This window comes from Leuciscus leuciscus (genome assembly GCF_965113295.1).
Source record: "Leuciscus leuciscus genome assembly, chromosome: 10".
Classification (NCBI taxonomy): Eukaryota; Metazoa; Chordata; class Actinopteri; order Cypriniformes; family Leuciscidae; genus Leuciscus; species Leuciscus leuciscus.
Window position 1 is genome coordinate 469,361 of NC_138734.1, and position 13,722 is coordinate 483,082.

At 41.9% G+C, this 13,722-nt stretch overlaps 1 protein-coding gene across 4 annotated transcripts in view; it reads right to left on the reverse strand.

Annotated features, from left to right (window-relative positions):
• The window catches only part of tspan4a (tetraspanin 4a), a 60,848-nt gene extending 51,000 nt beyond the window's left edge, over window positions 1–9,848 (reverse strand). Inside the window, exons 1-2 of one of the 4 annotated variants that reach the window (XM_082182061.1) lie at window positions 9,665–9,848; window positions 1,989–2,068 (exon numbers count right to left, since the gene is read on the reverse strand). In XM_082182061.1, coding sequence (XP_082038187.1) covers window positions 1,989–2,051 — 63 coding nt within the window. In that variant the 5' untranslated portion in view covers window positions 2,052–2,068; window positions 9,665–9,848. Of the gene's footprint in view, window positions 1–1,988; window positions 4,073–9,664 lie in introns of those variants that run through there. The other 3 variants (XM_082182060.1, XM_082182059.1, XM_082182058.1) reach the window with 3 other exon arrangements.
• Between the last annotated feature and the right edge of the window lie 3,874 nt (window positions 9,849–13,722).

Below are 13,722 nucleotides of genomic sequence, written 5' to 3' on the forward strand. Positions count from 1 at the left end.
AAATGTTAATTAATGCATTAACTATCAAACATGTACTAACATGTAGTTAAAGCTGCTGTTATTCATGCATGAATCATTATAACTCCTGTTGTAGTTAGGGATGGCTCTTCATTGATTCATGATTAGTTCATATCTTCACGAATCATGAGCTCATGTTGAAGTAACTATTTATTCAGGTATTAGTACATGATTATTCATGTACTGTTATTGTAAAGTGTTACCGTAATGATTAAGTAAAGCCTAATGCCTTGCAAAAAAGAATTATCCAGTCTCTTCCACACAGCGAAGCACACAGTCTGTTAGGTAATTCAGCACTGTTTTATTTTTATTTTAGTGTCGGATTGGTACTTTGTATCGGCCAATACTGAATCCCAGGTATCGGAATCAGTATCGGAGGCGAAAAAGGCCGATCGGAGCATCCCTAGTGAAAATGATAAAAAATGCTGTCACTGGCAAAAAAACAGGGAAAGAGTTAATATTTTTACTAGACACACTTTTACCAAAACATCTGTCATAAAATTGTTAGTTGTAGAACAAGTTATTTAAGCCTGGTTTATTATGTGATCACACACAGCACAAATTACTGTGGCAGAGATGTCAAGTCTGGAGTCTTTATCACTGGAGTCTGAGTCAAGACTGGAGTCTTTATCACTGGAGTCTGAGTCAAGTCTGGAGTCTTTATCACTGGAGTCTGAGTCAAGTCTGAAGTCTTTATCACTGGAGTCTGAGTCAAGTCTGGAGTCTTTATCACTGGAGTCTGAGTCAAGTCTGGAGTCTGAGTCAAGTCTGGAGTCTTTATCACTGGAGTCTGAGTCAAGTCTGAAGTCTATCACTGGAGTCTGAGTCAAGTCTGGAGTCTTTATCACTGGAGTCTGAGTCAAGTCTGAAGTCTTTATCACTGGAGTCTGAGTCAAGTCTGGAGTCTTTATTACTGGAGTCTGAGTCAAGTCTGGAGTCTTTATCACTGGAGTCTGAGTCAAGTCTGAAGTCTTTATCACTGGAGTCTGAGTCAAGTCTGGAGTCTTTATCACTGGAGTTTGAGTCAAGTCTGGAGTCTTTTGTCATGAATCCGAGTCGAGTCTCAAATCATTTCAAGCCTTACAAAAAAATTTTTAAATCCTAAGTTGTATAATATATACAAAATATATGACCTTTCAATCATCTGTTTTGTTTGTAATAAAGGTCCTAAGATGTAAGGGATAATGTACATCCAGCTTGTTACTTCATAACCCATTACAATGTTCAAAACAATCGTCCTGGCAGCAAGACTCTTCTGACATTTCAGAGTTTACGTGTAATACACGGACATACGTAATCAAATTCTATGATAAGAGTCTGATCTACCGTGACACATTGGGAAAATATATGTTATGCAGATATTATAAAACCATTCAAATAAAACACAAATTCTTTCTTTATGATATCAGTAGTTGACTTGAGACTTGACTTGAGTTGTTTATATTCAAGAGTCCTGTTTGTCGAGTCAAGCCTGAAGTCATTTCACGTCTGAAGTCTATTAAAATGCGACTGGAGTCTGAGTCACTAACTCGAGTGCCCATCTCTGCATCATCTCAGAGAAACTCATCTGACTCAAGTCAGGACATCAATAGTGACCATGGAGTCCAGGCTGATGTCACCAAAATCCAACTGGTTCTTACACTGATCATAAAGCAACACAAACATGCAGGGTTTGAGTGCTGCACTGGTGGGGAATAGCTCTCACTTCATAATGACCATGTTAATGATCATTTTATGGTGTTTTGGTCATTTTTGGAGCTTGGTCACTAGTGGTCGTTCTATGGGAAAGAGTAGCTCAAACATTCAGCTAAACATCTGCTGTGTTTCATGGAAGAAAGGAAGCCATGCAGGTTTGGAACAACAGAAGTATATACAAAGCATTTTCTTTTTATGTTTGAGTGAACCATTCCTTTAACATTCTCTCTCATTTGAACAGAATAACAGAAGAGATGTATAGGAATCGCACTCACCCAGAAGAGCAGATTGAAGAACACCATCCCGTATCTCAGGGCCCTCAGGCATCCCTCGGCCATCCTGCAGCGCCGCAGCTCTAGGAGGAAGATGAAGGACAGGTCCAGGTAAAACACCACGTACTTTCTGCCCTGTGCTGTGGTGTAGCTGGCTTTGGCTTTCTGTGACCCTGGGGTGGTACGAATGCCGAAGATGAAGGGTGAGCTGTGGTACTCGTACTCCCCGCTGTAGCGCAGAGGAGGAGACCCCGGTTTGCTGTCCAGAGAAGGACTGCGTCGGTACGGAGTCTCGTCGGTACTTGAGCGCCGCATCTTTGGGTCGGGGGCCGGGGCCGGGGCCGGAGCCCGGACCCCCACAGGCCAGATGATCCCCACTTTTACAAGACAAGTCACAAAGTAGGAAACGTGATAAACTAGCAAGTTGGAAAGCACAAGCCCGCTGGCCTTAAAACATGGACATTATTTGTTTTTTTGATCAAAAGGAGTTCGCATTTTTTAAAACAGGATCTTGACAAGTCTTTGGTCCACAAGCCAAATGTTACAAGGTGTAGACATTCGAGGAATAAAGTCCAACGAAAGGTCCACCCACAGTCCTCAGTGTTTAATCACTTTTAACTGCTGATTCAATATCTTCCAGACACACTTCATTCATTTCCTGCACTGCTATTAATCCTCACTGGACCTTGCTGGATCAATGACACCGGTGCTGTAACGCCGCTTCATTGGGGGAGATGCCTTACCACAAACATACATTGAACCAGACTTGCTCCAACATGTCCGAGCTGCCAGTGGTGCCTGATGAAGAGACGACCTCGGCACACCTGGATGCTCACAGACAGCTCTGATGGACGCCTACTGGAGAAACTAGGAGTCGTCCCACTCACGCCTGGACTGTGAAAAATATCCAGTATTTTCTTGACCTCCAAACCAGCTGAAGGTTTGCCAGACAGCATGAATGGACAGATGAATACAGATGAACTGACACGTTTTCTAATACACAGAGGATTGCACTGCTTTGCTAATCAAGGTTTCAATCTTCAGTTTTGAACCAACGCATCATCTCTTCAACCCGTCCCTCATGCTGCTTCTCATTTTCTGGCAAACCTTTTGCACGTTTCTTTCCTTAAAATCGATTTCCCTTTATCCACGCTACTTCTGTCTCTACCTCAGCCTCTGCGTCTTTATCCCTCGGGGTTTGCTTCAGGATTCAGAGGTCTGACGGAGTGCTAACAGGTTCAGTCCATCGAGCCCCTTCTGTCCTCTGTGCTCTTCAGTCCAGCTATAAAGCAGAGACAGAAGCCTGAGCCGTGTCCTCTCAGCATACACGAACCCACCAGCTCCCGCAGAACAGGATCTCCTGCGCTCTTACACCCCCTCACACACACACACACACACACACGCTGAACGCACAAAGTCTCTCACCTCCTCTTTCTCTGGTAACTGTCGCACAAATCATTCAGACTCTGGCCACGCCTCCTCACAGCTCATCCAATCATCTTCCACTGCTCGCCATCTTCCTTCAACACACAGCTTCTCTTTATCTCTCCTCTCCTCGTTCCACACGAGCTCTTACAGCAGAATATCTGCTCTGCAACACGTTTTAATTTCTCCTTCTTCATCTCTCCTCCTCCTCTTGCTGTCGTTCTCTGCTTTTCTTCTGCTTGTATTCAAGAGCTGCTGGTGTGTGTCATCACGATTAGAGTAAATGTCAATGATTGCCTTTGTTTTGACACTGTGATGCACAAATAACTTGAGATTCTTTTGCATGTAGGATCTGAGTGAGTTTATTAACCCGCTAACAAAACAGTTCAGTTTTTCAGAGTTTGTTATTTGAATCAATTCCTTCAACATATTTCTATAACGCATAGTTATATCATGTTGTGTTATTTTTTTCTTGTCATGTTTTACCTGTCTAACATTGATTTGAGATTAACACTGCTGTTGTGTTATACAACTGTTCAAGCAAGTGTTAAATTAAGGACTACTACAAAACAAAAATGTACATACAGTAGTGCCATAGTGTGGCATTCATTTCAACATTGTCTGTCAGAATATATGAAAAGTATTAGTAAAATGAGCTTCTGATCACAATATTGAGTGTTTCTACAAGTGCAATAATGTTGATTTCTGGAACCCTATCTATCTATCTATCTATCTATCTATCTATCTATCTATCTATCTATCTATCTATCTATCTATCTGTCTGTCTGTCTGTCTATCTATCTATCTATATATCTGTCTGTCTGTCTATCTGTCTATCTGTCTGTCTGTCTATATATCTGTCTGTCTATCTGTCTGTCTGTCTGTCTGTCTGTCTGTCTATCTATCTATCTGTCTGTTTGTCTGTCTGTCTGTCTGTCTGTCTATCTGTCTATCTATCTATCTATCTATCTATCTATCTATCTATCTATCTGTCTGTCTGTCTGTCTGTTTGTCTGTCTATTTATCTGTCTGTCTGTCTATCTATCTGTCTGTCTGTCTATCTATCTGTCTGTCTGTCTGTCTGTCTGTCTGTCTACCTACCTACCTACCTACCTGTCTGTCTGTCTGTCTGTCTGTCTGTCTGTCTATCTATCTATCTATCTATCTATCTATCTATCTATCTATCTGTCTACCTGTCTGTCTGTCTGTCTGTCTGTCTGTCTACCTACCTACCTACCTACCTGTCTGTCTGTCTGTCTATCTGTCTGTCTATCTATCTATCTATCTATCTATCTATCTGTCTGTCTGTCTGTCTGTCTGTTTGTCTGTCTATTTATCTGTCTGTCTGTCTATCTATCTGTCTGTCTGTCTGTCTATCTATCTGTCTGTCTGTCTGTCTGTCTGTCTGTCTACCTACCTACCTACCTACCTGTCTGTCTGTCTGTCTGTCTGTCTATCTATCTATCTATCTATCTATCTATCTGTCTACCTGTCTGTCTGTCTGTCTGTCTGTCTACCTACCTACCTACCTACCTGTCTGTCTGTCTATCTGTCTGTCTATCTGTCTTTCTTTCTATCTGTCTTTCTATCTGTCTGTCTGTCTATCTGTCTGTCTATCTATCTATCTATCTATCTATCTATCTATCTATCTGTCTGTCTATCTATCTACCTACCTGTCTGTCTGTCTGTCTGTCTACCTACCTACCTACCTACCTGTCTGTCTGTCTGTCTATCTATCTATCTACCTGTCTGTCTGTCTGTGTGTCTATCTATCTATCTATCTATCTGTCTGTCTGTCTGTCTGTCTGTCTGTCTTTCTATCTGTCTGTCTGTCTGTCTATCTATCTGTCTATCTGTCTATCTGTCAGTCTATCGGTCTGTCTGTCTGTCTGTCTATCTATCTATCTATCTATCTATCTATCTATCTATCTGTCTGTCTGTCTGTCTATCTATCTATCTATCTATCTATCTATCTATCTATCTGTCTGTCTGTCTGTCTATCTATCTACCTACCTACCTGTCTGTCTGTCTGTCTACCTACCTACCTACCTACCTGTCTGTCTGTCTGTCTGTCTATCTATCTATCTATCTATCTATCTATCTATCTATCTATCTATCTATCTATCTATCTATCTATCTACCTGTCTGTCTGTCTGTCTACCTACCTACCAACCTACCTGTCTGTCTGTCTATCTGTCTGTCTATCTGTCTTTCTATCTGTCTGTCTGTCTATCTATCTATCTATCTATCTATCTATCTATCTATCTGTCTGTCTGTCTGTCTGTCTGTCTGTCTGTCTACCTACCTACCTACCTACCTGTCTCTCTGTCTGTATATCTATCTATCTATCTATCTATCTATCTATCTATCTATCTATCTACCTGTCTGTCTGTCTACCTACCTACCTACCTGTCTGTCTGTCTATCTGTCTGTCCATCTGTCTTTCTATCTGTCTGTCTGTCTATCTGTCTATCTATCTATCTATCTATCTATCTGTCTGTCTGTCTATCTACCTACCTGTCTGTCTGTCTACCTACCTACCTACCTGTCTGTCTGTCTGTCTGTCTATCTATCTATCTATCTATCTATCTATCTACCTGTCTGTCTGTCTGTCTGTCTGTCTATCTATCTATCTATCTATCTATCTATCTATCTATCTATCTATCTATCTATCTATCTATCTATCTGTCTGTCTATCTATCTATCTATCTATCTATCTATCTATCTGTCTGTCTGTCTGTCTGTCTATCTGTCTTTCTATCTGTCTGTCTGTCTATCTATCTGTCTATCTGTCAGTCTATCGGTCTGTCTGTCTGTCTATCTATCTATCTGTCTGTCTGTCTGTCTGTCTGTCTGTCTGTCTGTCTATCTCTCTGTCTGTCTGTCTGTCTGTCTGTCTGTCTATCTGTCTATCTGTCTATCTGTCGGTCTATCGGTCTGTCTGTCTGTCTGTCTGTCTGTCTGTCTGTCTATCTATCTATCTATCTATCATTATTATTTATAAAGTATATATATATTTTATAATTATGTTTATTGAATTTTCATTATAATACAAATATAACAAGACATCACCAACAAAAAAAACAAAAAAACGTAACGAAGCCTTGTTTACTGAAATCACGTGACTTTGGCAGTTTGATATACACTCAGAACTACTGATTCGAAACAAAAGACTTGAAGGTTTCGAAGCTTCGCCCGTCACTAGATTTCCCTGTTTGCCCTGTGTTTGACCATTTGCCTTATATATGGATTACAGTTGTGGATAAGCCCTAATAAAGCTGCCCTTGGACCTTCTATCCGTGTGTCGGAGCAGTTCGAAACAGTTTAAAGTCACCATGAATTTTTTGTTTTATGGAATATTGCAGTGTTTATTATAAATGATTTCTCGGTGCACATCATTATTGTGTTAATAATCTTGAATCAGAATAACAGCAGCATCTCTTCTCTTCTCTGATTATGAGGGCGGGGCAACCTGTCACTCACAAGAGATCAGCCAATAGCAAACCACAACCATCCAACCATCCAATCAATTCCCCACAGACACAATCAAGCCCCGCCCACATTTGTTCTTGTTCCAGAAGTGTTTCACTCGATTACGACTCAATAGGGAAGAAGAGACCAACACAACTTCCCTTTCATGATGACTTCGCTGGTTTAGAGGCTCGATGCTAACGGTGAACACACTGTTACCGTGAGACTCGTCATCAGTGACGTGAGGAGCAGAGATGTGATGTTAGATGTGAACACTTGAAAGAGGGTTATTGCAAGAATGCTAATTAAAATGTAAAAGCATGCATGAATATATAAAACCTGCAGAAATATAGAAAACTATTAACAAAAATTATTTGAAACTTACCATAGTTTTAGATGATTAATGCGAACCCTAACTGCACTAATGGCTGTAAACACTATAAAACCACTGAGATTTTAAACAGACCTGATTCAGTGTAACTGAGACGGCACACAAGCAACAGAACATTGTTTAACAGCAGTTTATAGCCAGATTACTTTTACACACACTGGCCCTCATTTATCAAAAGTGCGTACACCAAATTTCCAGCGTACACCTGGCGTACACCCAAAACCACGGTGACTTTGAGATTTATCAATATGGACGTTGGTGTACGGCACGCTCAAATCCTACGCCAGCTCAGGAGGTGGTGTACATGTACGCACGTTTTGAGTTAGTGCACTGACAAACTAAAAGATATGATATATTATGACCCACTGTAAAAAAACAACAGCATATAGTAATTATAAACTTCAGTGTTTATTTTTGTGCAACATGGACTTCAATGTTTAATTTGTATGACTTTACCAAAGCATTTGATTTGTAGGCATATGTATTCCTTCAGTTGCGAGCATGTGCGCTTTACCTGACGTTTCAAGCCTTGTTTATACTTTCGCCTAGCTTCGCAGCGCGAGTCTCCGCAGACTGCGCGCGCACCTCCCCAAACGGACGAGGCGTTTATACTCGACGTGCTCGCCGTTGTACTATTCTTTGAAACGATGGTTAGGCCAGGGTTAGGCCCGGCAGGTGCGCACGGACTGGGTTCAGTAATGAAAGGCTTTCAATGACCAAAAAATTATTCAGACTGACAAAATAATAAAAATGACATTCTTCTTCTTTTAAATAATAATAATAATAATAATAATACAAATAATAATAATAACGACATTCTTCTTCTAAATAACAATAAGCGTCATTAATAATAAAAATCATAATAATAATAATAATAATATTACAAATTGTCATGCAATTATTAATGTGAATGAATGGTACTCCACATCACATCATCATCACTATTGTACACCCCAATACATGTGACGTGATACGAAATTAAATGCTAATTGTTTCAAAACACGTGCTGTAAAATAATGCATTGTGATAGGTCATTTGCTCATCCAAGTTTCTCTTCTTTGCCGTCTTCCGTGTGTCCATGGCGTAAAATGAGGGCGTGGGGGAAGCGGAGACTTGAATATATAGGGGCGTGTTATTCTAATGACGATCGTTTTCAGCCGCGGCATTTATCAAGGGCAGGTATTGCGTACACCTGGATTTCAAAGGTACGCACAGCTTCATAAATCAGGCGGTGAGAGCAGTGTAAGCATAATCTTACGCCAACATATACTCCCGTTTCTACGCAAGAATGATAAATGAGGGCCAATGTCTGTTATCATCTACGTTTACACACAATGGCCTGAAAATGAACTATTTAAGGTGTAACAACCTAAACTCCATTTAGTGAAATTACAGTACATCCTGACTTATTCCTTCAAAGCCCTTTTCCCACGTCTATCAGTAAATATACAGCAGAATCTCAGAAAACGGTTCCTTAGAGAAGCATTTCTACTGCACATTATCATTATGTTAATAATGAATGTGAATGAATGACTATGATGTGATGAATAAAATGTGGCAAGATCATCATAAGGACTGCAGTGCATCTTTAATGACTCTCGAGTGGATACTTCAGTGCTATGCACACTTTAGGTTTGAATACGTTAAGCTAATATTTAAGTCATGGCGTGAGGAAGACTGTTTCCGGCTCCAAGCCTCTTCATAGAGAACAACCATATCATCTCAACAGCCATTAATGAGCAATATTCATTCATATCACATTAAGCTAAGCTTTGGTGTGCTTCCCGGACACCAACATTTTAAAGATTTATAAAAGACGAATCACAGTCTGTCCAACTGAGATTCTGGTATGGAGATAAACATGAGGATCAGCGAGATCTACGATAGTTGTAGTGCACGCCGTCGGTGTTTCAGACTTCAGCGTTTGGATGCAAACAGTGACGCGTGATGTCAGACAAGTGGAGAATTAGTAGTAATTAATCACAATTACTCCACTGTGACGTAAATAGAGCTTTACTGTGAGAAGCCAGAAGAAAATAGCAAGTGTAAGAAGTGTTCAGAAATGCAATTTTAGCCAAAGAGACATGTGATCTATCTATCTATCTATCTATCTATCTATCTATCTATCTATCTATCTATCTATCTATCTATCTATCTATCTATCTATCTATCTATCTATCTATCCATCTATCAACCTTTGTTCTTGTGAAATTTGTCTATATTTCCAGTATACTGTCCACAGCAACATTTGGATTTTTAAGCAACCAAATTCAGAAACGGCTTATTTGTCCAGTTCTGCACTGTGTCTTTGTTTTAGTTGCTCTAGAAACTCTTGCTCTGATTTTTATAAATGACACATACAGTAATTGGCATGAAGTTTTCTCTCACTCACCTCAGTAGTTGCTTCAGAAGGTGTTGTTCGTCCTCATGTGTGTTTTCTCTCCTGAGTCTAAAGAGCATGTGGAGTGTATTCCCTGTTTTCTGGTCAGGTTTAGGGAGGGACACCCATCAGGCATCCCAGGAATGTTGAAATGTTATTCCTAACTGAGACTCTGTGTTTATGTTCTGTGTGGAGTCCAGTATGTTTTCTTCTCTCAGTCTTCTAACATCTTTCTGCAATAATAATAACAACTTAGATATCAGTGTCATTACTAAAGTGACTTGAAATGAGGTTGTGGTGAGTGTTGAAGCTTGGTGTTCATATAGAGCAAATGGGTTAGTTTAGTGTGTGCAACACAGACACCGAACATCTACTGTGTCCCTAATGAGATGATGGATCTAATTTACATCAGTGATGAGGCTTTCTCAATCTGACAAACGATTGAAATAATCGCTTTGAAACATGATTCACTGAAACACCAGCGCCATCTGCTGGTCAAAGTCAACACGGCTGGGATGTAGCTATACTTTAAATGCAGACTTTCATGAAAAAACTATTTTATAAAAGTATATTTATGCTTCTATATAATAGTATTATTTTTCTGAAATAGACAAATAAATGATCGATGATGAAAAAGGGGCATAACAGGGGAGAAGAAACACCAACATCTAATTTAGTTGAAGTGTAAAATAGCCAGTGATGGAGCCTACAGACAGGGTTAACCCTGACCTACAGACACAGCTAGATTCACTCACTCGTCAGGTAAATCTCCAATAACAGCTCACGTCTTTTTTAACACTAAATGACATGATGAACAATGAAACTGGCTGATATTTTTCTGCTAAATCATGATGAAGGTCATCATATCAGTTATACATCTGTTCACTCAGTTCTTCAGTCTGACGTCACCGTGGCGATGATGACGTTGTTGAAATCACGTGTACATATGTCGACCACTGATATTTATTATAGACCTATATTATAAATCACTTATCTATATAGACATTTTTAATATATTATAGATCAGTGGTGTCAACACGATATTCTAGTAAACTTTTCACTGTTTATTAACAACATAACATTGTTATAAACTTACTTAAATTGGCGATTAGAGGAGCTTGAAATGATGTTTGCCTTAATAACTGCTGTTTCAGAGAGAGAATCAAACTCTTCTTAGCCAAACTCATCTCTTCTCTCATCTCAGCACGAGTGTCGGTGTCTCCCTCTGGTGGCCACTCTGGGAACACTCTTATCATCATCATCATCATCATCATCATCATCATCTTCTTCTTCTTCTTCTTCTTCTTCTTCTTCTTCCCTTACATAGGGCACTATTGAGGGAACAGACATTTGTAGTGGTGTCCGAAACCATAGCATTATTGAGTGCACTCTTTCTATCCGACATTGCACTGCAATAACGAGTGAACAGGCGATGCAATGGCTGTCCGAATCCAAATCCGTAATTCAAAGTGCTTTATATATAAAAAAAAGTAAAATAATCATAAAATAATCACAACATAGGCTATGCATAAGAAATAAAAATAACAATCATATTTACCTAAAGGCTAAAATACTTATCATTATTAAAGACTGGAAGAACGTTTGAACGTAACTTTGAGAGAACCAGAACATTCCCTGTGAGCTGAACCCAACAACCGGGTCACCAGTCCTGAACCCGTCCTCAGTCTCTCAGTCCACATCTCTGCAGCCAGAACCAGCTTCTGCTGTCGGTCATGGACCCTAACTCTCAGTCCACATCTCTGCAGCCAGAACCAGCTTCTGCTGTCGGTCATGAACCCTAACTCTCAGTCCACATCTCTGCTGCCAGAACCAGCTTCTGCTGTCCGTCATGGACCCTAACTCTCAGTCCACATCTCTGCAGCCAGAACCAGCTTCTGCTGTCGGTCATGAACCCTAACTCTCAGTCCACATCTCTGCTGCCAGAACCAGCTTCTGCTGTCCGTCATGAACCCTAACTCTCAGTCCACATCTCTGCTGTCAGAACCAGCTTCTGCTGTCGGTCATGAACCCTAACTCTCAGTCCACATCTCTGCAGCCAGAACCAGCTTCTGCTGTCCGTCATGAACCCTAACTCTCAGTCCACATCTCTGCTGTCAGAACCAGCTTCTGCTGTCGGTCATGAACCCTAACTCTCAGTCCACATCTCTGCAGCCAGAACCAGCTTCTGCTGTCCGTCATGAACCCTAACTCTCAGTCCACATCTCTGCTGTCAGAACCAGCTTCTGCTGTCGGTCATGAACCCTAACTCTCAGTCCACATCTCTGCAGCCAGAACCAGCTTCTGCTGTCGGTCATGAACCCTAACTCTCAGTCCACATCTCTGCTGCCAGAACCAGCTTCTGCTGTCCGTCATGAACCCTAACTCTCAGTCCACATCTCTGCTGCCAGAACCAGCTTCTGCTGTCGGGACCCTAACTCTCAGTCCACATCTCTGCTGTCAGAACCAGCTTCTGCTGTCGGTCATGAACCCTAACTCTCAGTCCACATCTCTGCAGCCAGAACCAGCTTCTGCTGTCCGTCATGAACCCTAACTCTCAGTCCACATCTCTGCTGCCAGAACCAGCTTCTGCTGTCGGTCATGAACCCTAACTCTCAGTCCACATCTCTGCAGCCAGAACCAGCTTCTGCTGTCCGTCATGAACCCTAACTCTCAGTCCACATCTCTGCAGCCAGAACCAGCTTCTGCTGTCGGTCATGAACCCTAACTCTCAGTCCACATCCCTGCTGTCAGAACCAGCTTCTGCTGTCGGGACCCTAACTCTCAGTCCACATCCCTGCTGTCAGAACCAGCTTCTGCTGTCGGTCATGGACCCTAACTCTCAGTCCACATCTCTGCTGTCAGAACCAGCTTCTGCTGTCCGTCATGGACCCTAACTCTCAGTCCACATCTCTGCTGTCAGAACCAGCTTCTGCTGTCGGTCATGGACCCTAACTCTCAGTCCACATCTCTGCTGTCAGAACCAGCTTCTGCTGTCGGTCATGGACCCTAACTCTCAGTCCACATCTCTGCAGCCAGAACCAGCTTCTGCTGTCCGTCATGGACCCTAACTCTCAGTCCACATCTCTGCTGCCAGAACCAGCTTCTGCTGTCCGTCATGGACCCTAACTCTCAGTCCACATCTCTGCTGCCAGAACCAGCTTCTGCTGTCCGTCATGGACCCTAACTCTCAGTCCACATCTCTGCAGCCAGAACCAGCTTCTGCTGTCGGGACCCTAACTCTCAGTCCACATCTCTGCTGTCAGAACCAGCTTCTGCTGTCCGTCATGGACCCTAACTCTCAGTCCACATCTCTGCTGTCAGAACCAGCTTCTGCTGTCCGTCATGGACCCTAACTCTCAGTCCACATCTCTGGTGTCAGAACCAGCTTCTGCTGTCGGTCATGGACCCTAACTCTCAGTCCACATCTCTGGTGTCAGAACCAGCTTCTGCTGTCGGTCATGGACAGTAACTCTCAGTCCACATCTCTGCAGCCAGAACCAGCTTCTGCTGTCCGTCATGGACCCTAACTCTCAGTCCACATCTCTGCTGCCAGAACCAGCTTCTGCTGTCGGTCATGAACCCTAACTCTCAGTCCACATCTCTGCTGCCAGAACCAGCTTTTGCTGTCGGTCATGACTGGAACCGTAAGAGTCCTCAGTGCTCCTCGTAGAGATCGGCTTCACTGTTCTAGCCAAGTCATTTTATTAACCAAATCCCCCCAAAACAGCAGTGAATGCTGAGTGTTTCTGAGAGTATTTGAACAATCGTTCAAATACTCTCAGAAACACTCTCAAATAAATTCCCTTCAAATTTATACACATTATATGCACACAATTATCAACACTGTCTGTACATTTGTGCTTATGTACTATAATCGGGTGAAACAGTATTAATGAGTGCATTTATATATCAATTTAAGGCTCAAATATCCTGATGTGTATCACTGTGATCTTGCAAAATACATGTTTGATATGAGGAGTGTGACTCAGTCCTTCGATCGTTGGTTCTTACGCAATGGCGTCATGTGCCGTGGCCCCGCCCCCCCGCAGGCTCGTGCCCCTGCTCTCCTG